Source organism: Dipodomys ordii, unplaced genomic scaffold (genome assembly GCF_000151885.1).
Source record: "Dipodomys ordii isolate 6190 unplaced genomic scaffold, Dord_2.0 Scaffold126, whole genome shotgun sequence".
Classification (NCBI taxonomy): domain Eukaryota; kingdom Metazoa; phylum Chordata; class Mammalia; order Rodentia; family Heteromyidae; genus Dipodomys; species Dipodomys ordii.
The window spans coordinates 5,004,408-5,024,978 of NW_012267342.1; the positions used below are offsets into that span (position 1 = coordinate 5,004,408).

Consider the following 20,571-nt stretch of genomic DNA (forward strand, 5'->3'; position numbering starts at 1 on the left):
ACATGTGTTAAATGTAACTAGACATTTGATGTATCGTTACTGAGTATTTTCAGTATCTTTCAATAATACCAATTTAGAAAAAATTTAAAAATAAGTTGTATATTTATATTTCAGAGGCTATGCTAATTAAACCACTGAACTATATTATATTACTTCCTTTCCCCTCTAAATAATGACTTTTCATATTTCTACCTCCATCTTCTTTATTCTTGGATATACTTTCCAGAGAAAATACAAGTGCTTAAAAGAGAACCTCTCTGACTCTAACCCCAATAATCCACTATTATTCTGTATGAACCTAGAATGAAGAATTCTACCTTGATTTTGCTTTATTTGAAGAACAAACTGAGTTTTATTCCTACCAAAATTCGATCCTGTAATTGTGCATCAATTCCCACTTCTTTTGCCAGTTAAGAAATGAATCTTACATGATGTCTCCATTTCTTCAAATGCTTATTTTGTCCTTATAAATCATGCCTACTGCCATAAATGCATATTTTCAAGTTGATAGAAAACAGCTTTCTTTACCTCATATATTTGTCTCCAACTACCACTCCAGCCTTTTCTTTTCCACACTAGGAATACTAATGCAGTGTGTGGGTCTTTACCACTTTCCCGTCTTTCTCTTGAAGCTACATCCATAAGTTTTACATTATTCTTATTACTGACTTACAGCTATTGGTAAGTTTACCACTGACCTTCACTTGCCTCCTTCTTCAGTTATTGGTTGTTAGAATCCTTTCTTGGCAGTTTGCCCTTTCCTTGAGTGGCATTTATCCGGGTTATTATGTAACCAACATCATGATTAAAATATATGTCTTTTCTTTGACTATGCTGCCCTAGCTGATTCCATAGGGCCTCTCAGTATGTGGCATTGCTTTAAAAACACATCCTAAGTAGAATGAAATATAGTGATGACCAAATGATTAGATCAATCATAATTGACTTATACACTTTGAATGATTGAAACAGCATAAAATTAAGTTATAAAGAACATATGTTAAATATAGCTAAGGGGAGCTGTGGTTAAAGTGGTGTAGAACTAACAACAAACAAACAAACAAAAGACCTACAGAGCAGCACCCAGGCTCTGAGTTCAAGCCCTAGTAATGCATAATATAATAAACAAACAAATAAGAACACATCCTAGAGCCACTGCTCATGCCTACCTGTAATCCAAGCTACACAGGAGGCTGAAATCTGGGGATCATAGTTCAAAGCCAGGAACGCTTGTGAGACTGCTATCTCTAATAAACCACCAAAACAATGGTCAGTGGAGTTGTGGCAAAAGGTTCGATCACTAGTTTTGATCACAAAAAAGTTCAGGGATAGCATCTAGACCCTGAGATCAAGCCCCAGAACCAACACACACACACACACACACACACACACACACACACACACACACACACACACACACACACACACACACACACACCAAATAAAACCCAAAACATCAAAAAAACCTAAACAAACAAAAACACCACAAAAAAAGCCCAAAATACATCCTACCTTATAGCTTTGAAGTGTCTAGAAACAGATTTCCAGGTTTTTGTTACCAATGTGAACTTCTTTGTTGAACTTCAGACAAACATATTGAACTGTATATTCAGTATCTCTATTTAAATATTGAATGCAAATCTGAAACACTATATGTATCTAACAGAACTCCTTATTATGACCCACAGTAATCTTTTTTTTCTTCCATGTTGTTCACGTTGGTAAATGTAAGCTTCTGCTAATCAACTTTTCAGGCCAAAACAAATTTCTCTTCCAAATGATATTAAGCATTGCTTGTAGTTTAGCCCCATCTAAAATATAAGTTGTATGTAAACAAGAATTTTGTTAGATTTTTTCACTGTTATTATCTCTAGAATCTAGAGCAGAGCCTGACAACAGCTAGTCATACTCAATAAATATTTGTTGAACAAATAAATGAACATGCAGACATTGAAACAATTATATCTTCTTTTGAAGAAAATCAAATACTCAGTTTTAAAGTCCTGATGTTTAAAAATATGTGTTTTACAAGTCAAATATATTGAGAAGAAAATGTCAAATAAACCAACATATCTTACTTTTTTTTTATGCATGTCAGTCCTGGGGCTTGAACTCAGGGCCTCGTTGCTATTCCTAGGATCATTTGCAGAAAGGTGATACTCTACCCCTCCTGGCATTTTTGTGGTTAATTGGTGATAAGAATCTCATACACTTTCCTGCTCTGGCTGGCTTCAAACAGCAATCTTCATATCTCAGGCTCTTGAGTAGCAAGGCTGCATTTCTCTTTAATTTAAAAATTACTATCAATCTATAACATAAAGGGATATGTGTGAATTGAGAAAATGTGTTCTTGTAAGTAGTTAATTCCTGTTAACAAGTAATAAGGTGACAATGAGATTCTACAGTAGTCACTGACAACCTTTCAGTAACAAAAGTGAATTAATCATTTAGTAGCCCAAATTTTGGAAAAAGTATTCTCTGAGACTGGGAATTTTCTGATAATGATCAAAGAATCGTCAATTAAATTTCACTGATTATCCTGATTGTACTCAGATTATATAACATTATTGTTCTTGTGGAAATACTTTATCACGTTTAGATTTATGCTTTTAAAATTACCTCTAAAAACATTCAAGAGTAAACAATCATACATTCTCCCAAGTTCTAATCATTTATTGAACACTTAACCATACATAAATGCCATTAGACAACTGAGGACTAAGTTTCTTAGTGTAACATCAATTAATATTATATTATTATCAATATCAATACTAGATTAATAATTAGGTAATTATATCAATATTTAAAATACTATTTAATAATTAATATTAATAAGATGTCTGTTTTTAGTATGTGGAGTGATTTTGACAATTATTATTTTTATAAAACATAAATCTTCACTCTTGAGAAATAATACATTGCATTGTTTTTCAATGATCACCTTTAAAATTGGAATATCCTTTAAAAATGTTGAGCAGTATTTCACTAGTAAGGTCTAAATGAAACTATGAGTTAACTGTTTAGTATCTATGATGGTTAATTCATATTGGTTCATAATTTACTAGTTTGTGTTTATTTCTGTATCATTCAAGGTTATAAAATGCAGTTGTATTTATTGGCTGGACCAACAATGTGCCATTTTCTCTTATAACCTACTCTGCTCTCATTTATTCCTATTTATTTTAATTATATTTCATTCTTCCCAATGGCTAAATTTAAAATTTCTATACACAATCCTTGAATATCTCTCACATCCTCTACATTGACACATTTTCTGCAATGTAAACTTCAATTTCATTTCTTTAATCCATCCCAATGTAAGATCTCAATGATTAATATTTTATATTCTTACTACCTAATTTTTGAAAAAAAATTGTTTTCGAAATCCAGTTATGTGTTGGCTTTGTCAATTTTTTTAATAATCTGGCCTCACTTTTCTAATTTAAAAGGATATTGATAGTTTCTATGTAAAATGTGGAACTTCAGATATGGAAGCAGTTTAGAGGGTTTTTTGTTGCTTTGTTTGTTTTTAATTTTAAGGAATCTTTGGAGCTGGTATTTCTCTAATGACTCTGATTTCATTAGGGAAATTATCACATATAGCAACTCTTCCTTTCTATAATGTGTCAATCTACAAAAGATCAGTAGCATCTGTCCTATCATCTGACAGTTTTCCAACTCACTCTAGAATATTATCATAAAAGTAATGTGTAAAATAGGTTTCTGCACTACAAAAGTTGTATGTTAAATAGGTTTTTACCTTTTACCTTACAATTTGACATCAATTATAGTATATTTCTTAAAAGTAAGGAAAAGAAAAATCAGACAATATACAAATTAAATGGAAAAAATGTATGCTCTCCACTATATTTTACTTATCCTTTTCATTATATTGTAGTAACACATTATAATCCCATATATTAATTCTGGCTTGACCTTTTGAGAGCACAGTTTTAATCACATTATAAACTGTTTCTAAAATTAACACTGGCTTTTTATTGCAACCTCAAATACAAAATGTCTATCATCTGAACATTCTTAAAGTTACATGCTCAGTTTCTGTAGAAGTCACAGAGTTTCAAGATAAATACTTAGGTAAAGTAGTTATGTGATCTAAAACAAGTTATTTTACTCCTACACATTTTAGTTTCCTACTACAAATAATCAGGAGAATATTAACATGTAATCTTTGAACATACAATAAACTAATAAAGGATCATTTCTATTAACTTGATCCATGTCTTCAACATGGTTTATTTCACTTACACTATGTTGACCTATATTTTCCATACAGTTTGATATACATTGATCTATAATTTAATACATTATTTCAATTTATTCACAACCTGTTGTAGAGATATCCTCAGTGTAAGTCTTGGTTCTCTGAGGCAGAGTGTTGATTTGAGTATGTTTTTGTGCTTTACTGTCTTCCTCTCACTAAGTAAGATTTTGGTGTCCCTACTACCAAAGGCATCTGATGTTTTTCTCCAACTCTTCCTTTGGGAAAACTGTCCATTCACTCTAAAAAATGACACAAAATAGGAACATCGCTTGTATTCTTGTCAGGATTTCATCCTCATTAACTGAGATAATGGTGAACATCAGTTGTCATGTAGAAATCTGAGGTAATGATGCACAGAGCAGATCAGTTGAAGGGAAGGTAGAAACAAATGACAGTCATCACCAGGCCTATGCTGACCTGAATCATGAAGTATGTAAAAGATTTGTATTCTTAGGATCTGAAATGTGGGTGATTTCCTGAAGCTCAATGGCCTCCCCTATCACATTACTTGGCCTTATTTTCTAAAGTGAGATTTGGTAAATAACTATAAGGGTATGTAACTATAACATCAATAAATCCTTTCATAATGGATGTTAAATGTGTCTTTTTTCCAGTTATAATTTGTGTTTTAAAAAATATACTTATTTTTAAATAAGTTTTTTTATTGTGAAAATACTGTAAAGAGGGGTTACAGTTACATGAGCAAGGTAATGAGTACATTTCATACCAAGCATTGTTGCCTCCTCCTTTGTTTTAAATCAAGTCCTGATATGTGATAAATCTTTGAGCTCTCAGCTGCTATTCTATTTCTTTGAAGGTTTAAACTTGCTTGTGTATATGTATTTCATTAAAATAATCACTTTATTATTTTACAAAACTAATTAATTTTGTCAATAAATACTGACTATAATGATTATTCTCAGAAGACTTCAAAACAATGTTATATTCCAGCATCTCTCCAAAGAATATTTATGGCATACTCAAGTATGACTAATAGCTAATTCAGAAATGGTTGTCTCAATGTGTATGGCATAAAGCTTTGAAAGTTAGAAGCTTTCAAGTGTAATTCATTTTGAATGAAAGTATTGTTGCAGTTCACTTTGGTTGTCAAATGAAGACATTAAGCAATGGCATTACTTCAGTGTTGTTGTTTTTTTTTTTTTCTTTTTGCTATCATGATAGCACAGCTATCTAGGACTCTTCTCTAAACTGAGAATTCAATTATCTTACACCTGGAAAATGACAAAAAAAACAACTAGGAATGTAGGAAATAGACCAAGTGTAAACCTCTGAATGAGAGGACAAGAAGGGCAAATGTAATGTAGTCCAAAAGTGGATTTAAGAGTTTGAGAGAAGCAAATTGCCTAACTAGGCTCAGATGTGGTCAGTTGGCAAGGTTATATTGAACAGAGGTGTTGCACAATTGTGCTGGTCCTTCGAAGAAAGCTCATTATGAAAATGATGTTAGCATTCCTGACATTTTGTGTTTGTTGTTTTATACCCACGCTTTTCAAATAAGTCTGTGGCATCCATTGGTAAAGAAGTATTAGACTTCTTATTTTACAGTCTCAGTGAGACATTTTTGTTAGTTTATTATCATTCATTTTTCTCTTTTTGTTGCTTTCATTAAATGAAAAATGTTTGTGTTCTGGCAGGCAGAAAGAAATCAAATAGCTTGATTGAAATCTTCCTACAGGGATAAGAATTTCAATATTCAAGTATTTCAGTCAGAAGCCAATGGTCCATGCCAGTAATCATAGCTACTCAGGAGGCTGAGATCTGAGGTAGTTCCAAGCCAGACCAGTTAGGAAAGTCCCAATTAACCATGTAACCATTAACAATTAACCAAGAAGTGGCCCTGTGGCTCAAGGTGGAAGACTGCTAGCCTTGAGTAAAAGAGATCAGAGACAGTGCACTATGACCACACACACACACACACACACACACACACACACACACACACACACACACACACACTCACACAGAATTGAAATAGGCATAAACTTAAAACATCTAGGTTTGATGTTTTAAGCTTGGTAGTGAGAACACACAATCCTCTTCATTAGTTATCTGATGGAAACAGAAAAGTCTGAAATCTTTACTCCTGCCAGAAATGATAAGGGACCATTAAATAATCCTGCTTTCAGCTGTATATAATCATATCATTAAAGTATATGTGTTATCTTTTGTCCAATATTACAATGTTTAGCATTAGTGTCCCATAGGCAATAGTCGTAAAATAAAGCAAATTAAATTGAAGGAATGATAATATATTTCAGATATAGCATTAGAGATTTTATATGGGCTTGGGCTTTTATTTTTCCTAGAATAAGAGCCCTTTGAGGAAATGAGTACTGGACTGCCCAGATTTACCTTGGTTGAAATGGCATAATTCTTCCTTGTGTTGAAATGGCATATTTCTGCCTTGTGTGAAGAAAAGAAAGTGTGAACAGAAATAAAGAAGGACATTAGAATAACATAGGTGAGATATGATAACAGCTTGAAGCAAGCTATGGTTTCTGGAGTTAGTAGGAACTAGAAGGGTACAGGTTTATTGATATGTTGGATACTAGCAGGCAAACAGGTTCATGGATATGTTGGATGGGCTCATGATAAGCATGCAGAAATGTATATTCCCATATTTCCTATTTCTTAATTAGCAGAAAAGCTACTCTGAACATAATTATATACCCAAATTATGTCAACACTAGTTTTTAATATTGGATATTTTTTATCTTTGACTATCCTATTGAAAAATGTGTGCAATTTATACGTGTTCATCAAATTCCACTGGATGCTAACACCAGGAAAATTCCATTGTTCAGAAACATGTTTTTGACCAAGTCCCTCTTATGTCTATGGAACTTTTTTTTAACAGTGAAAGTATCTTAAAGTTGTAAAACAGTGTTTAAATTTAACATCAGTTTATGACCATAATACACCTTGATTAATGTCACCACTTTCATCTTTTTACATCTAGAATATTACCTTCCTGACTTTAGCAAAGAAATGGGATAGAAAGTGATTCAGTAATCACAACCTAAAACTATGACAATATATAAGTACATAGTCTTTTGAGTCAATCAGTGGAGCCAACACATAGACACTCTGTAAGCATAAGCTTTGTGCATTCTTCTTCAGAGAATTGAGTTCTGACCTATACATTCACGAAATAATACTAATAATGCTAATAATAATAATAAAAATAAGTATAAAATCATGTTCTTGCTTACAAGGGAGACCTGAGAACACATACAGGGAAGTCATTACAGATTCATCATCATTGCTAGTAAACTAGCTGATAGCACTTCCCTGTTTAACATCAATGAATGTGAATAGCATTGTCTTCACATTTAGACAGTTCATTATAACTAAAGGAATAGGGAGAACAAGCGCTTCATGAAATATTTTCCCAGAGATGGACCTGAAATATACAGTGAAGTGTATGCAAAGTTTATTTTAAAAATTGAGCAAGAAATTTTTATTTTTTTTTTACTTTTTAAAGTTTTTTTTATTGTGAAAATACCACGCAGAGGGGTTACAATTACATGGGCAAGGTAATGAGTACATTTCTTATCAAGCATTGTTGCCTCCTCCTTTGTTTCCCCTTCCCATCCCTTCCCCTCTCCATCCCAACATCCCCACACCCCTCTACCACCACCAAAAATATAAAAATGTTAATCTCTTACTTGACTCATGGTTCTATGTTTTCTTCCAGAACCTACAGATAGTCCACCTATGCTACTAATTGCAACATCAGAAACAATTGAAGTTTTCTTTCTTAATGGAAGTAAAATGGCCAGTATGAGCTCAGCCAATAAAAATGAAATTCATGCTCTGGATTTTAATTATAATGAAGAAATGATATGTTGGATTGAATCGAGAGATTCTTCAAATCAACTCAAATGTGTCCAGATAACCAAAACAGGAAAATTAACAGACGAATGGACAATCAATATTCTTCAATCCTTCCACAGTGAGTATTTCAATTCAGTAATAAGCTAAAGGTATTACACCTTTGGGGTTTTATTTACTGGTCACAATTAGGATTATTCAATTTTTACCATTAATGGTGGACTACCATGTGTGTACATATGAATTCATTTAAATAACTATTACTTTTATATTTCACATATGCACACTCATGTTCAATAACTATGTGAGTAGTAAGGCACAGAGTGAATTTAATTAATTTTTAGTCCTTATTACAATGTCACCTATATGGAATTGTGATTTTTCACAGAATGGTGGTTTACAATGAGATAGTGAAGGTGGGATTTTTTTTTAAGTAAAAATCACAATGGATGACCAAAAAGTCATTGCCTGTAGAATTTGTTTGACATATCTTCAAAGTTATTTGGTTTATAATATACCAATTGGTGGTAACTATCCATGTGTCTTGCTCTGGTTAAAGCAACTCAAGAGATTTTACACATTTATTTCTTTAAAATAACTACTATTTGTGATTACTTTTCATTTTCCATGTCAAAAATTTGACAGACTAATAACTGCCCTCAATTATTGTAGTATGCTATAAATTGAAATCAATTTGTTTTACATATTCACATATCACTTCTGCTTACTCTCCCCTGCTTTCCCCATCTTTCTTCCAAACAGTAGTATCTAAACTTATTTGTGTATGTGTAAAGAAATATTAATGATTAGTTTAGTATGTGTTAAGCTATTTTGTGATTTATGGAAAAAACTTGTTGTTACATATGCTGTTAATATAAAATCCATGGAGGAGGGCTAAAAGTTGGCTCAGTGGTACAGTGCTTGCCTCTCATGCATGAGATCTGGGGTCGATTCCTTAGCACCACATAAGAAGAAAAAGCTGGAAGTGGTGCTATGGCTCAAGTGGTACAGTAGCCTTGAACTGAAGAACTGAGGGGTAGTGTCCAGCCCAGATTTCAAACCCCACGACTGATCCCCCCCAAAAAAAATCCATGCAGGAGATGATGAAACATATATAATCAAGAAGGATAAAAGGGAATTGTATCCTGGAATAAACATCATTTAAACATAAATCAAACATAATCACCCAATGTAGACTGGTGGTTTGAATTTGATACTATTTCACTAAAATTTTACCATTTAATATTAATGAAGGAAATCATGTTATATATTCAAAGATTGTAAAGAAACATTTTGAAAATTTAACATTAAAAATGTGACAAAGCCTTCTTTAAAATAGATCGCACATCATAATGAGAGCTATGAATGCTTACTATTTCAAGTAGTCTATGGAAAAGTGGTTGCTTACAACTAGACTAGTAAGTATTGGTATCAGCAAAAAGAACACTGACTATCCTGGAGTTTAATCATTGGCTTAGTAAGGCTTTGGAAATTAATTGAAAAGTAAGCAATAGTTTTTAGTTTTGTTTTTTTTTACCATGTTAGTGATTCACTTAACTAATTCAAACACATTTGTCCCCAGCAAATGAAATACTGAGAGGTCAAATAGCTAGACTATTCCCTACTCAGGTAAGATTACTTTCAAGCTTATTTGAATAATGTTTATCTCCCCAGTTAATAATAGTAGTGATCACTTTTTTAATGCTCACTTGAGAATAACATTATTTAGCAAATCCATTCAAAATCAAGCATTTGCAATTTAGATTATTTATAGAAAATAACCGGTAATGTGAGTGAATGCATTAGAGCTATAAAAACAAATCATGGAAAGTCAAATGATTTTTTGGCTAATAAATTTGCTGAAATTTTGAATATTCACTGTGAACCAAAAAAGGCACTGGAATTCTTTTTTTTAATTTTTTAATTGTGAAAATACTGTACAAAGGGGTTACAATTACATGGGCAAGATAATGAGTACATTTCTTATCAAGCATTGTAGCCTCCTGGCACTGGAATTCTTAAAATGTGTATTTACTGTTCTGTTCAAATAGTTGTATATTTTCCTTTATGTGTTCAGTGCATCTTGATTTGTCACCCTCTTCATTATTTCCCTACCTCTTATCACTCCTTTCCTCACCAGTCCAATCAAGTTTCCTAATCCCATGTTCACATATGCTCACTGAGTCTAAGTATATTCTTCTTCCCATTAGTTCCCTACCAAGCTTCCTGACAACCATTATGTTAAAGATTTATCTAATATTGTTATACCATAGTATCTCACTCTCATGTATAATATTGTTTTTTTTGTTTGATGTCCTATGTGGATTATCTCTATGTGTATTTACATGTGTGTTTAGATTTTAGGCCTAAGATCCAAATATGAATGAAAATAAACATCCTTTGTTTTTCTAAGTCTTTCTTACTTTGCTCAATCAATTTGACCATTTCTTATTTTTATTTATTTATTTTTGGGTCTGTTCGTGGGGCCTGAACCCTGGGCCTGGGCGCTGTCCCTCACCTCTTCAGCTCAAGGTTAGCACTCTACCACTTGAGCCACATCACCACTTCCAGATTTTTTCTTTTTGCTTATGTGGTGCTGAGGAATCAAACCCAGGGCCTCATGCATATAAGGCAAGCGCTCTACCACTAAGCCACCTTCTCAGCCCCCAATATGACCTTTGCTATATCCAGATAATTGCACAATATTATTCTTCTGACTGAATGAATAAAATTCTATCAGAAGTATATCATATTGCACATGTTTTTATAAACTCTCTTTCAATTGATCAATGAAGTTACCAGTATAGTAAATATTTTTGTGGAGTTTACATTATGCCATTTTATAGTCTGTGTCAAAAAAGATGTATAACTGTATAGAAATAACTCAATAGTGGCTGTAGGATAGAGTTATAGGCAGAGCAGGGTTCTCCTGCCATGTTTATAAGCTGTGCATTTTATCAGCTTTTCACAGAAAAGCTACCATTGGAAATGAACTCTACCTTTACAATGACAATTTTTGAACTGTTAATGAAGTTTGAATTTTCCTCACATGTATACTTACATAAAATCTGTCACACCATTTAAGCAAATTAATGAACTGATAGAAGCTGTTGAATAACATCACTATCTATTGTTTTATAGATTATTCATGCATATTTTACTCACAATAATTTTAGATGCTTTGCTCTTAATTTACCTGAAAAAGACGTTCTTTTTTAAGAAAATATTGTTGGGGGTACTGAGGATTGAACCCAGGGCATTGTATTTACTAAGCAAGTGCTTTGCCACTTAGCTACATCCCAGCCCCCCAAAAATATTTTCAGTATTTAGTTTTAATGATTACCCCAAGAAAACCACCTATGATAAATTATACTAGCTTGAATTTAAAACTTGCATAATAATCTGATAGTAAACAATTATTTAAATATTTAAAATCTTATTACATAACTCTTCTTTGAGCTTTTCTGTCATCTTAAATTCCCTTACCTCTTTGTGGAATTAGTAAAAGATATATGGACTTCCTGTTCTTTAACAGGCAATTTTTTTTGGGGGGGTCCGGTTGTGGGGCCTGAACTCTGGGCCTGGGCGCTGTCCCTCAGCTCTTCAGCTCAAGGCTAGCACTCTACTACTTGAGCCACAGCGCCACTTCTGGCTTTCTTTCTTTTTTTATTTTTATTTTTTGCTATGTGGTGGTGGGGAATCAAACCCAGGGCCTCATGCATGCAAGGCAAGCGCTGTACCACTGAGTCACCTTCCCAGCCCTAACAGGCAATTTTTTAACTGTAAGTTTATGTGTAGTAGGCAAAGCTAAATGGCTAAAACATTGACAGATGATAGATATCACAACTTTATGTTGTTTGCTTTGTTTTGTTGTTGTTATTCTGGAGGTTGTTTTAGATTAGAGAGAAAAAAACTATCCCAAATAATATGTCGTGATCTGTTGAATGTGCCAAATCATTTCATCCAAGAGATATATTATTCCCCTATTAAGGATTGAAAAATTGGACTCTGGAAAGCTAGGTAATAACTTATAAGGTGTGATAGTTATGAGTTTGGATTTGGATCAGACATCATAGCTTTTCCTGAAGAGAGTCTCTTCTCCATCTCTGTCTCTGTCTCTGTCTCTGACTCTGTCTCTGTCTCTGTCTCTGTCTCTGACTCTGTCTCTGTCTCTGACTCTGTTTCTGTCTGTCTGTCTTTCTGTCTGTCTTTCTCTCTCTCTCTCTCTCTCTCACACACACACACACACACACACACACACACACACACTTTAGCATTAGGTCCACTAATAGCAGGAATGGATATTCAGAGAGTGATGAAAGTCTGTCCTATGAACAACACAATCACTTGAAAACTTTGCTAAATGAATCTCTTATGACCCTTTCAACAGTTCTGCCTCTAATAGTAAATCAACCTAAATAACATTATGAGATATTAAAGACAACTGAGTAATACTATGCTCAAGTAATAATATTAACCTATGTAAGTTAAGGAGAAAGATAGAAATCATATATCTTACTATTTTTTTCTTTTCTTTTTCCTTCTTTTTTTTTTTTTTTTTTTGGTTGATCCTGGGGCATGAACTCTGGGCCTGGGAGCTGTCATGTCCCTGTGCTCTTCAACTCAAGGCGAGCACTCTACCGCTTGAAGCTCAGCGCCACTTCCCATTTTCTATTGGTTTATTGGAGATAAGAATCTCATGGACTTTCCTTGCCTGGGCTGGCTTTGAACCATGATTCTCAGATCTCAGCCTCCTGAGTAGTTAGGATTCAGGCGTGAGACACTAGAGACCAGCTAAAATTTTAATATTTTTAAAGATCTTTTATTTATTGCTTAGAATTTTATCCTGAAATGTACAGACATTGAAGAAAAATTTGGAATTCACTTTTGTAACAAAAATTGATTTTTTGTCAAAGTATTCTCACAAAGTACATACCTAGAAACTAATTATGTCCTCTTTTTTTTTGGAGAATACTGTAGTAAGGACATAAATATTCCAAATCAACAACACTGATGGATTTATAGGAATGATAATTTCCCTCTGACTCCTCAGAAAAATGCACAGAGATAAGAACTAGGCAGAAAATTATATTTTTTAAGTTAAACTTTTATTAAAGATGATGATTCAGAACCGTCTTAATAGCTCCAAGATGAAGAGCAGACACTTTCATTCTGTTACTATATATGATTCCTCAATATTCTCAATAATTTGAAGGCCACTTTAGAGATTCTAATTATGGATCTAATCAGTCTGTCTGAACCATTCATGTCCTCAGCTCCAATCTGTTAGATTATATCTGGACAAAAATAAGATTGCCTATTTATTCTTCATGCACTCCCTCCTTCCCCATTTCAATCCTTTATCTTCTCTTAAGTTGTTACTATTTAAAACTTACCTCACTTTCCATTGAATTTCTCCATATATTGATACAATCAGATCCAGATTTCAGGATTTTTTTTAACATTGGCAGTTTACTTTTGTATCAGTTTTACTGTTTCCTTTGTATTAATAATCCAAATAATCACAAAATCATAAAAGAGACTATTTACTGAGTATTTATTTAATGTGTTTGTAATTCTATTAGTTTACATGTTTTCAATAACAAAATATTATATAATGCAGATTCTAATAAATTGTCATGTGAAATATTTTTAAAGAAGGAATTTGTTTTGGACTCAACAGATAATTTGTAGCAATATTTTTCATTTGTTCTCAGCTATCAAGCTAGACTATTTAGTGCCTACGTATTTCCTAGCCTCAAACATCTTCCCAAGGTATGCAATAACAAACATGATTAGGCTATGTCCTTATTAATAAGATAATCAGAGTATTAGGAAAAATGTACCAGGGCAATAGAAATGCTAATATCAAATAATCCCAGTTCCTATTAAATGCTTAATTTTAGAAGATGATTACAAAACTATGAAATAACTGATATCATCCAATATAGTGATATGGTACTATAGTGACCACCATAGAAACAGGGAATACTTTATTCACGAGTCATCTGGTTGATTAGTGAATTTTTAGGTGATTTTTTTAAAACTGTCTTTCTTTATCCAAATAATACCTTATTGTTTAAAAGAGTAATAATAATTATCTTCATATTTTTGTTAGGATAAAAGGAATTTCAGAATCTGGATTTTCTGTGGGTTGCTGCTGACTGACCTTGTTTTTTCAACCCATACACAATTCTTATGTTCCAGCAAAAAATTATATTATGCTTCTTCCTCAACTTTACTTTGCTCTCTCATTTTATTTGCCAAGGCCTGCAAAAGTTTCCTGACTAGTTGAGCAGCCTACTCTGGAGACTTGAGGATTTATAGTTTTAATTCTTCACTGGAGATGAAGTATGTTCAATCAATTGACTCTGGTTTGCCATCTCATTAAGAAAATATTCAGGAATTGCTCAGCTCCTAGCTAAGGAAATCCTGAGATAGAGTGGTAATCCGGTTATTTTTTAGTTTAAGAAATTTTATACAAAGAATATTTTCTTTTTGATTACTTACCTATCCCATATATGTACCCTTTTACAGAAATGTGGGTTATATCTTTTTATTTATATATTCATTTTTTAGTTGTTTAGAATCCAGAATTTTTTTATTAGCAAATACAGGGAGGAAGTACATTTTCTACAATATTCTTGGCTCCATTAAAAGACTTTCATATTTTTCCTGCCAAATTTCTTCCTCTATGAGAATATTACAACTCTATTCCCATGGATACTTTGAGTAAGTCCTGTTTCATAGGAAATACATGTTTTAGTGATTTTTAAGAGCTTCTTTTATTTAGAAAATTTATGTGAAATGATAAAAATTGTTTTGTTTTGTTTTTCTGAGCCATGACTTGGTATTTGGAGAGAGGATGGAAATTTGTAAACTAATAGAATTCATTCTTGCTGCAATCTGAAGTACTAGTTAGACCAGAGCATCTATTACAGATAAAAAAAACAACAATTAAAACTATTGAAAATGATGCTGTGACCTTACAATGACAGAATTTTCCATATTTTATTTATTTATTTATTTAGTCAGTTGTGGGCATGAACTCTGGGCCTGGGTGCTGTCCCTCAGCTCTTCAGCTCAAGGCTAACACCTACCACTTGGGCCACAGTGCCACTTCCAGCTTTTTCTGCTTATGTGGTGCTGAGGAATTGAACCCATGGCCTCATGCATACAAAGCAAGCACTCTGCCACTGAACCACCTTCCCAGCCCTCCACATTTTTTTCTTGATAACATGGTCCTAATGTTAAAAGGTATTACCAAAAATTTATTCTTTAAGTTTTGCAACAATATGAGATAAATTTATACCTGGAATTCAATAGCTCCTTTTGATTTTCAGTCAAAATGTTTTTCTTATTGCCAGGCTAAACAAGTGAAGAAAAAGTAAACAAAACAGAAAAACCTGTAGCACTTTGTTCTTCTATAAATTGGCTTTGTTAGTTAAGCTCTATTTTGCCAAGACATAAAGATTATGACTAACTTGCTAGCAATAAGTACCAAGTTTGCCAAAGTAGAAATTACAGGTGTGCTAGACTTTGTATTTTTCTTTTTAACTTTTTATGGAGATTTTTGTATTGTTATATAATTTTATTGTAAAGATACTTTACAGAGGGGTTACAGTTACATGAGTAAAGTCATGAGTACATTTCCTATTGAGCATTGTCACCCCCTCCTTTGTTTTACCCTACCATCCCTTCCCTCCCCATTCTCTAATTCCTCCCTCCACCCAAGTTGTAAAGTTTGTTTTCAACATGTATTCTGTACAATTTTATGATGAATTGTGTACATACACTGGACACATACCTTCCATATTTTGCATAAAGCTAAATAGAAGGCATGAATCATTACTTTCAAAGTTTCTAATTCTTGTCTAGATTCACATGTCTGCTTGTTTTATTAACAGATTTCAATAACTCAAGTAGGAATTACTCATTATCATGCCAGTTTGTTTCACTTTTTTTCCTCCTTACCTTTTGGTCCTATTTTCACTCAACTTAAGTGTTGTTCTGTTCATCTACATTCATAATATTTAGTCAATTTGTTTTACTTATGAATTAGAAACTCAGAGAATAAAATGCTCTTTTCAATATGAGTATGTTATAAATATATAATTTTTTAAAATTTTTAAATTTCCAATTGTTAAGGTGATGTACTGGGGATACAGTTACATAGGTGAGGTAGTGAGTATATTTCTTCTCCAACATTGTTACCCTTCCCTCATTTGAGGCCAATATTGCTTAGCTAATGGAATTAGTGTCCTAATAAATGGGGCAGTGTCATAGTTCTTGAGGGAGGCATAGAATTCATATATATCTATCATCTATCACCTATCATATATATTATCTATCTATCTATATACATATAGATATACATACAGGTAGAGAGATAGATAGATAGATACCACATTTTCTTCATCCGTTCATCTACTGAGGGGAATCTGGGTTGGTTCCCGATCTTAGCTATGGTTAATAATTCGATAAACATAGTTGTGCTGATAGCTTCCGTACGCCCTTGTTTGTGATCACTTGGGTAAATGCCCAAAAGAGGGATTACTGGGTAATTTGGGAGATCTATGTGTAGTCTTCTGAGGAACCTCCATACCACTTTCCAAAGTGATTGAATAAGTTTACCCTCCCACCAACAATGCAGTAAGGTTCCTGTTTGGCCACATCCCCTCCAGAATCTGATGTTATTAGATTTCTTGAATATAGACATTCTAATTGGGGTGAGGTGAAATCTCAATGTTGTTTTGATTTGCATTTCATTTATGGATAGAGAAGTTGAGCCAATTTTATTTCATCTTCAGGAAATAGACCACTTGTTAATTGGGTGGTTGTTGCATTGAGGAGATTTATTTTTTTTAAGTTCTAAGTATAATTTAGATATGAGACCCTTGTCTGTTGTATGGCTAGTGAAGGTCTTCTCCAATCTGTTGGCTTTCTATTGATCTTGCTAGCCATGTCTTTTCCATGAAGAAGCTCTGCAGTCTCACGTAGTCTCATTTGTCTAATCTTCCTTTGATTTGTTGGGTTTCTGGGTGTTTATTAGGAAAATTTTGGCCTGTGCCAAGGAACCCTAGAGTTTCTCCTATTCCTTCCTGTAATGTTTCAGGCTGTCTGATGATTTTATTTTGAACCATTTAGAGTTGATTCTGGGGCAGGGTGATATTTTAGGATCAAGCTTTAGTTTTCTACAGGTGTTTAACCAATTTTGCCAGCACCATTTACTGTAGAGGCTGTCTTTCTTCCATTCTATTTTTTGGCTCCCTTATGGAAGATTAGGTTGCCATAAGTCTGTGGGTACATTTCTGGGTTTTCAGTTCTATTCCATTGGTCCTTAGGTATGTTCTTGTTCGAGTAACAAGCTGTTTTGATTACTATGGCTTTGTAGTAGAGTTTGACGTTTGGTGTCAATATTCCTCCAGCACTCTTCATTCTGCTAAGTATTATTTTTGGTATTCAGGGTCTTTTATTGATCCATATAAATTTTTGGATTGCTTCTTCTATTTCCTTGAAGAATGACATTGGAATATTGATAGGTATCACATTGAATTTGTAGATAGATTTTGACAGTATTGCCATTTTCACAATGTTAATCCTCCCAATCCAGAAGCATGGGAGGTTTTTTGACTTCCTTAGTTCTGCTTTAATTTCCTTTGGCAGGTTTTATAAGTCTTCATCATAGTGGTCCTTCATTTCTTTAGTGAACTCTTATGTTGTTGGTTCAGATCTCTCCAATTTGATGATGTAGGAACTGAGAGCTATAAACTTTCCTCTGAGTATTGAAACCAACACTCTAGTTCAAGAGAAACAATCTAGTTCAATAACAAACAACTAGGTATCAATGGACTAAGAAAATCAAAAAAAGAGTCAGCAGACCAGAAATTCATAGGTTTAGGGAGAATTGTGAAGAGAAAATGTAGAGAGGGAAAGGGAGAAAGGAGATATAACCAAGACCTAAATTCAGAAAGAGGAAATGGATAGATGGAAAGAAGAGAAAGAAAGAAAATGGAAAACTGAAAAATAAAAAATGAAACACTTAAAATTATATAAGCACAAAATAATAAGGAGTTAAGGTTGAGAGTTTATTAATTGAGTAACCAATAAATGAATTTAAGTATGCACATAATGTAGGATAAGTTCTAATGATCTAAGATGGATATATATCTGAGGATTAACAGAACAGCAATTAAGAAAAAAAAGAAACAAAAGGAAAAAGAGTACAGATTACAAAGATAATAAAAACAAAACAACAAAAAGCTGAAATAAAAATTATGAAAAAATAGAAAACAATTTTAAAAAGTAAAAAAAAAAATAGGTAGAAAAAAGAGTTCTTAGATTTTTTTTGGGGGGGGCGGTGGTGGGGAACCTGTGTCTGCAACCAGTCTCTTGGTGGAGTCTCTGATTTTGCTTGTGGTGTTTGCTTTGCCTGTTGCTTAATTGGTTTCTTAAACAAGTTTGTTTGAGCAGACAGTATGAAGCTCTCTCTTAACAGTAACTTTATGACCCTCCTCCCAGGTTAGTTCAGTTGGAGGGTGATCTGATTTGAGTATCACAATAGAGGGAGATTGTAGGGCTAGATCTCTGCCAGGAGGTAAGCATGAACGACATGCACAAGGAACACAGGTTGGGAGAACAGGCTTAAGCAGGTCTCCGGGCAGGGAATTTTATAGCCCCAACTCTCCCAACCTCCTGAGTCCTTCGCAGCCAATTACTTAGCGCGGGAATTGATGTAAGGCGTTTGTGATGGGCACTGTTTGTGACAGGCACTGATTGGTCCCCCGGGGGAATGTATGTACCCTGGACAGCTCATGGCTGCCAAGCTAGGCAGATGTGCCTGTGGGTCTCATCTCTATGTGCAAGAAGTGTGCTTCAACTGCTACTCTAGCTAACTCAACCAGATCTGACCGGCTCTACCCACAGGAGATGGCTGTTTCCTCTAGCTTATAGTTGCTGTGAGGGAGCTAGGTTGTAGGTAGGCCTGTTAGCACTCAGGAGACTTAAACTGAAAGGTTAGCTCTTGAGAGACTCAAGTTGCCCAGCCTGAAGTCTTTCTCAGGATTTATGTGTAATTAGTTTCCTATTGTTTTTCTTTTACCCTCCAACAGGTAGTGCTGTAGATGGGTGGGACAGCCTTTGGCTCTGTTTACCCCTGAGGACAGTGGCCCCACCCTGTGGAGCTGCCTCTGTTTGGGAAGGGCAACTTTTCCCATGGATGGCCTGAGCCCTGCAGGTCACGTTCTTTGGATCTTTTGTCTTCTTCCAAGTCCTGAGTTACTGTTAGGTGCTCTGGCCAGGTCTTTGTCAGTATCAAAGATGGAGTTCTTCTCAGGTGGTAGGGGTGAAGGTCAGGTATCATGCCTTTTCCTTTGTTTCTGGGCTGTCCACAGTCTGCAGATGTCAGCAGGGTGAAGATTTTTGTTTCTTGTCAGTTGTTGCTGACCATGAGTAGAATCCCTTTGCACACTGCCTCTGGCCCCTTTGTCCCAGGCTCTCTCTATTGATATGGCAGCCAAGGCTTCAGCTGCCACTGCCACCATTGTGGGCATCGGTCAGTGTCTCCTTAACCAAGCTGTCTTCTTAACCAAGCTGCCTGAATTTCTGCTCTGCCCAAACTCTCTGTACTATGATGGCATACTTATTGTGACTCTCTAGCTTTCGATTTTGCAATGGAACACTAAAAGTGGCTTCTATGTGAGAGCTTCTTTAGCCACCAGCTTCTCTGCCATCTTTCTCCAGACTCTACCACATTTTCTTGATCCATATATCCACTGAGAGGCACTGGGTTGATTCATACCTTGGCTTTCGTAAAAATATGCTGCAATTAATATGGTACACAGGTGGCTTGAGTGTTGTCTGATTTGTGGTCAATTGGATAAATCCCTGGAAATGGGAATGCTGGGTCATAGGGAAGCTCTACACATAGGTTTCAGGAACTTTAGTGTTTCCAATATAAACAGACTATTTCAAGTCCTTTCACTTTCTTATAATTTGAGACTCTCTCTCTCTCTCTCTGTGTGTGTGTGTGTGTGTGTGTGTGTGTGTGTGTGTGTGTAGAGGCAAAGAGAATATATTTGTCTCTCCTTGTTTTAACTTTTATGTTTGTCTTTTAGTCATTTTACACAGTACCACTGCATTATGTTTTAAACTTGTTCCCCTGGTCATAAGGCACTTGGAAAAAGTACTTTATGGCATTTCATATAAAATCATTATTGCAGCTGTGCAATAATATCAGTATGTAAAAATTGTTAGAGGTTCTTTTCAATACAATATCTATTAATGTTTTGTAGTTAAAAATTTTTCTTAATTTCTTTGATTGCTGACCAATTTACTGGTGTACATGATGTGCTTGTGTGCTTCTGTATTGGAGCTTATTGCTAAAGATGCAATTTGGGAGTGTATATTTACTCTAATATGTATTGTCATCTCAA

At 34.2% G+C, this 20,571-nt stretch overlaps 1 protein-coding gene across 1 annotated transcript in view; it reads left to right on the forward strand.

The window, feature by feature from the left end:
* The window catches only part of Lrp1b (low density lipoprotein receptor-related protein 1B), a 1,500,426-nt gene that overhangs the window by 550,432 nt on the left and 929,423 nt on the right, over positions 1 to 20,571 (forward strand). The window contains exon 6 of the mRNA XM_013030060.1: positions 8,001 to 8,258. Within this exon, the coding sequence (XP_012885514.1) occupies positions 8,001 to 8,258 (258 nt within the window). The remainder of the gene's footprint in view (positions 1 to 8,000; positions 8,259 to 20,571) is intronic.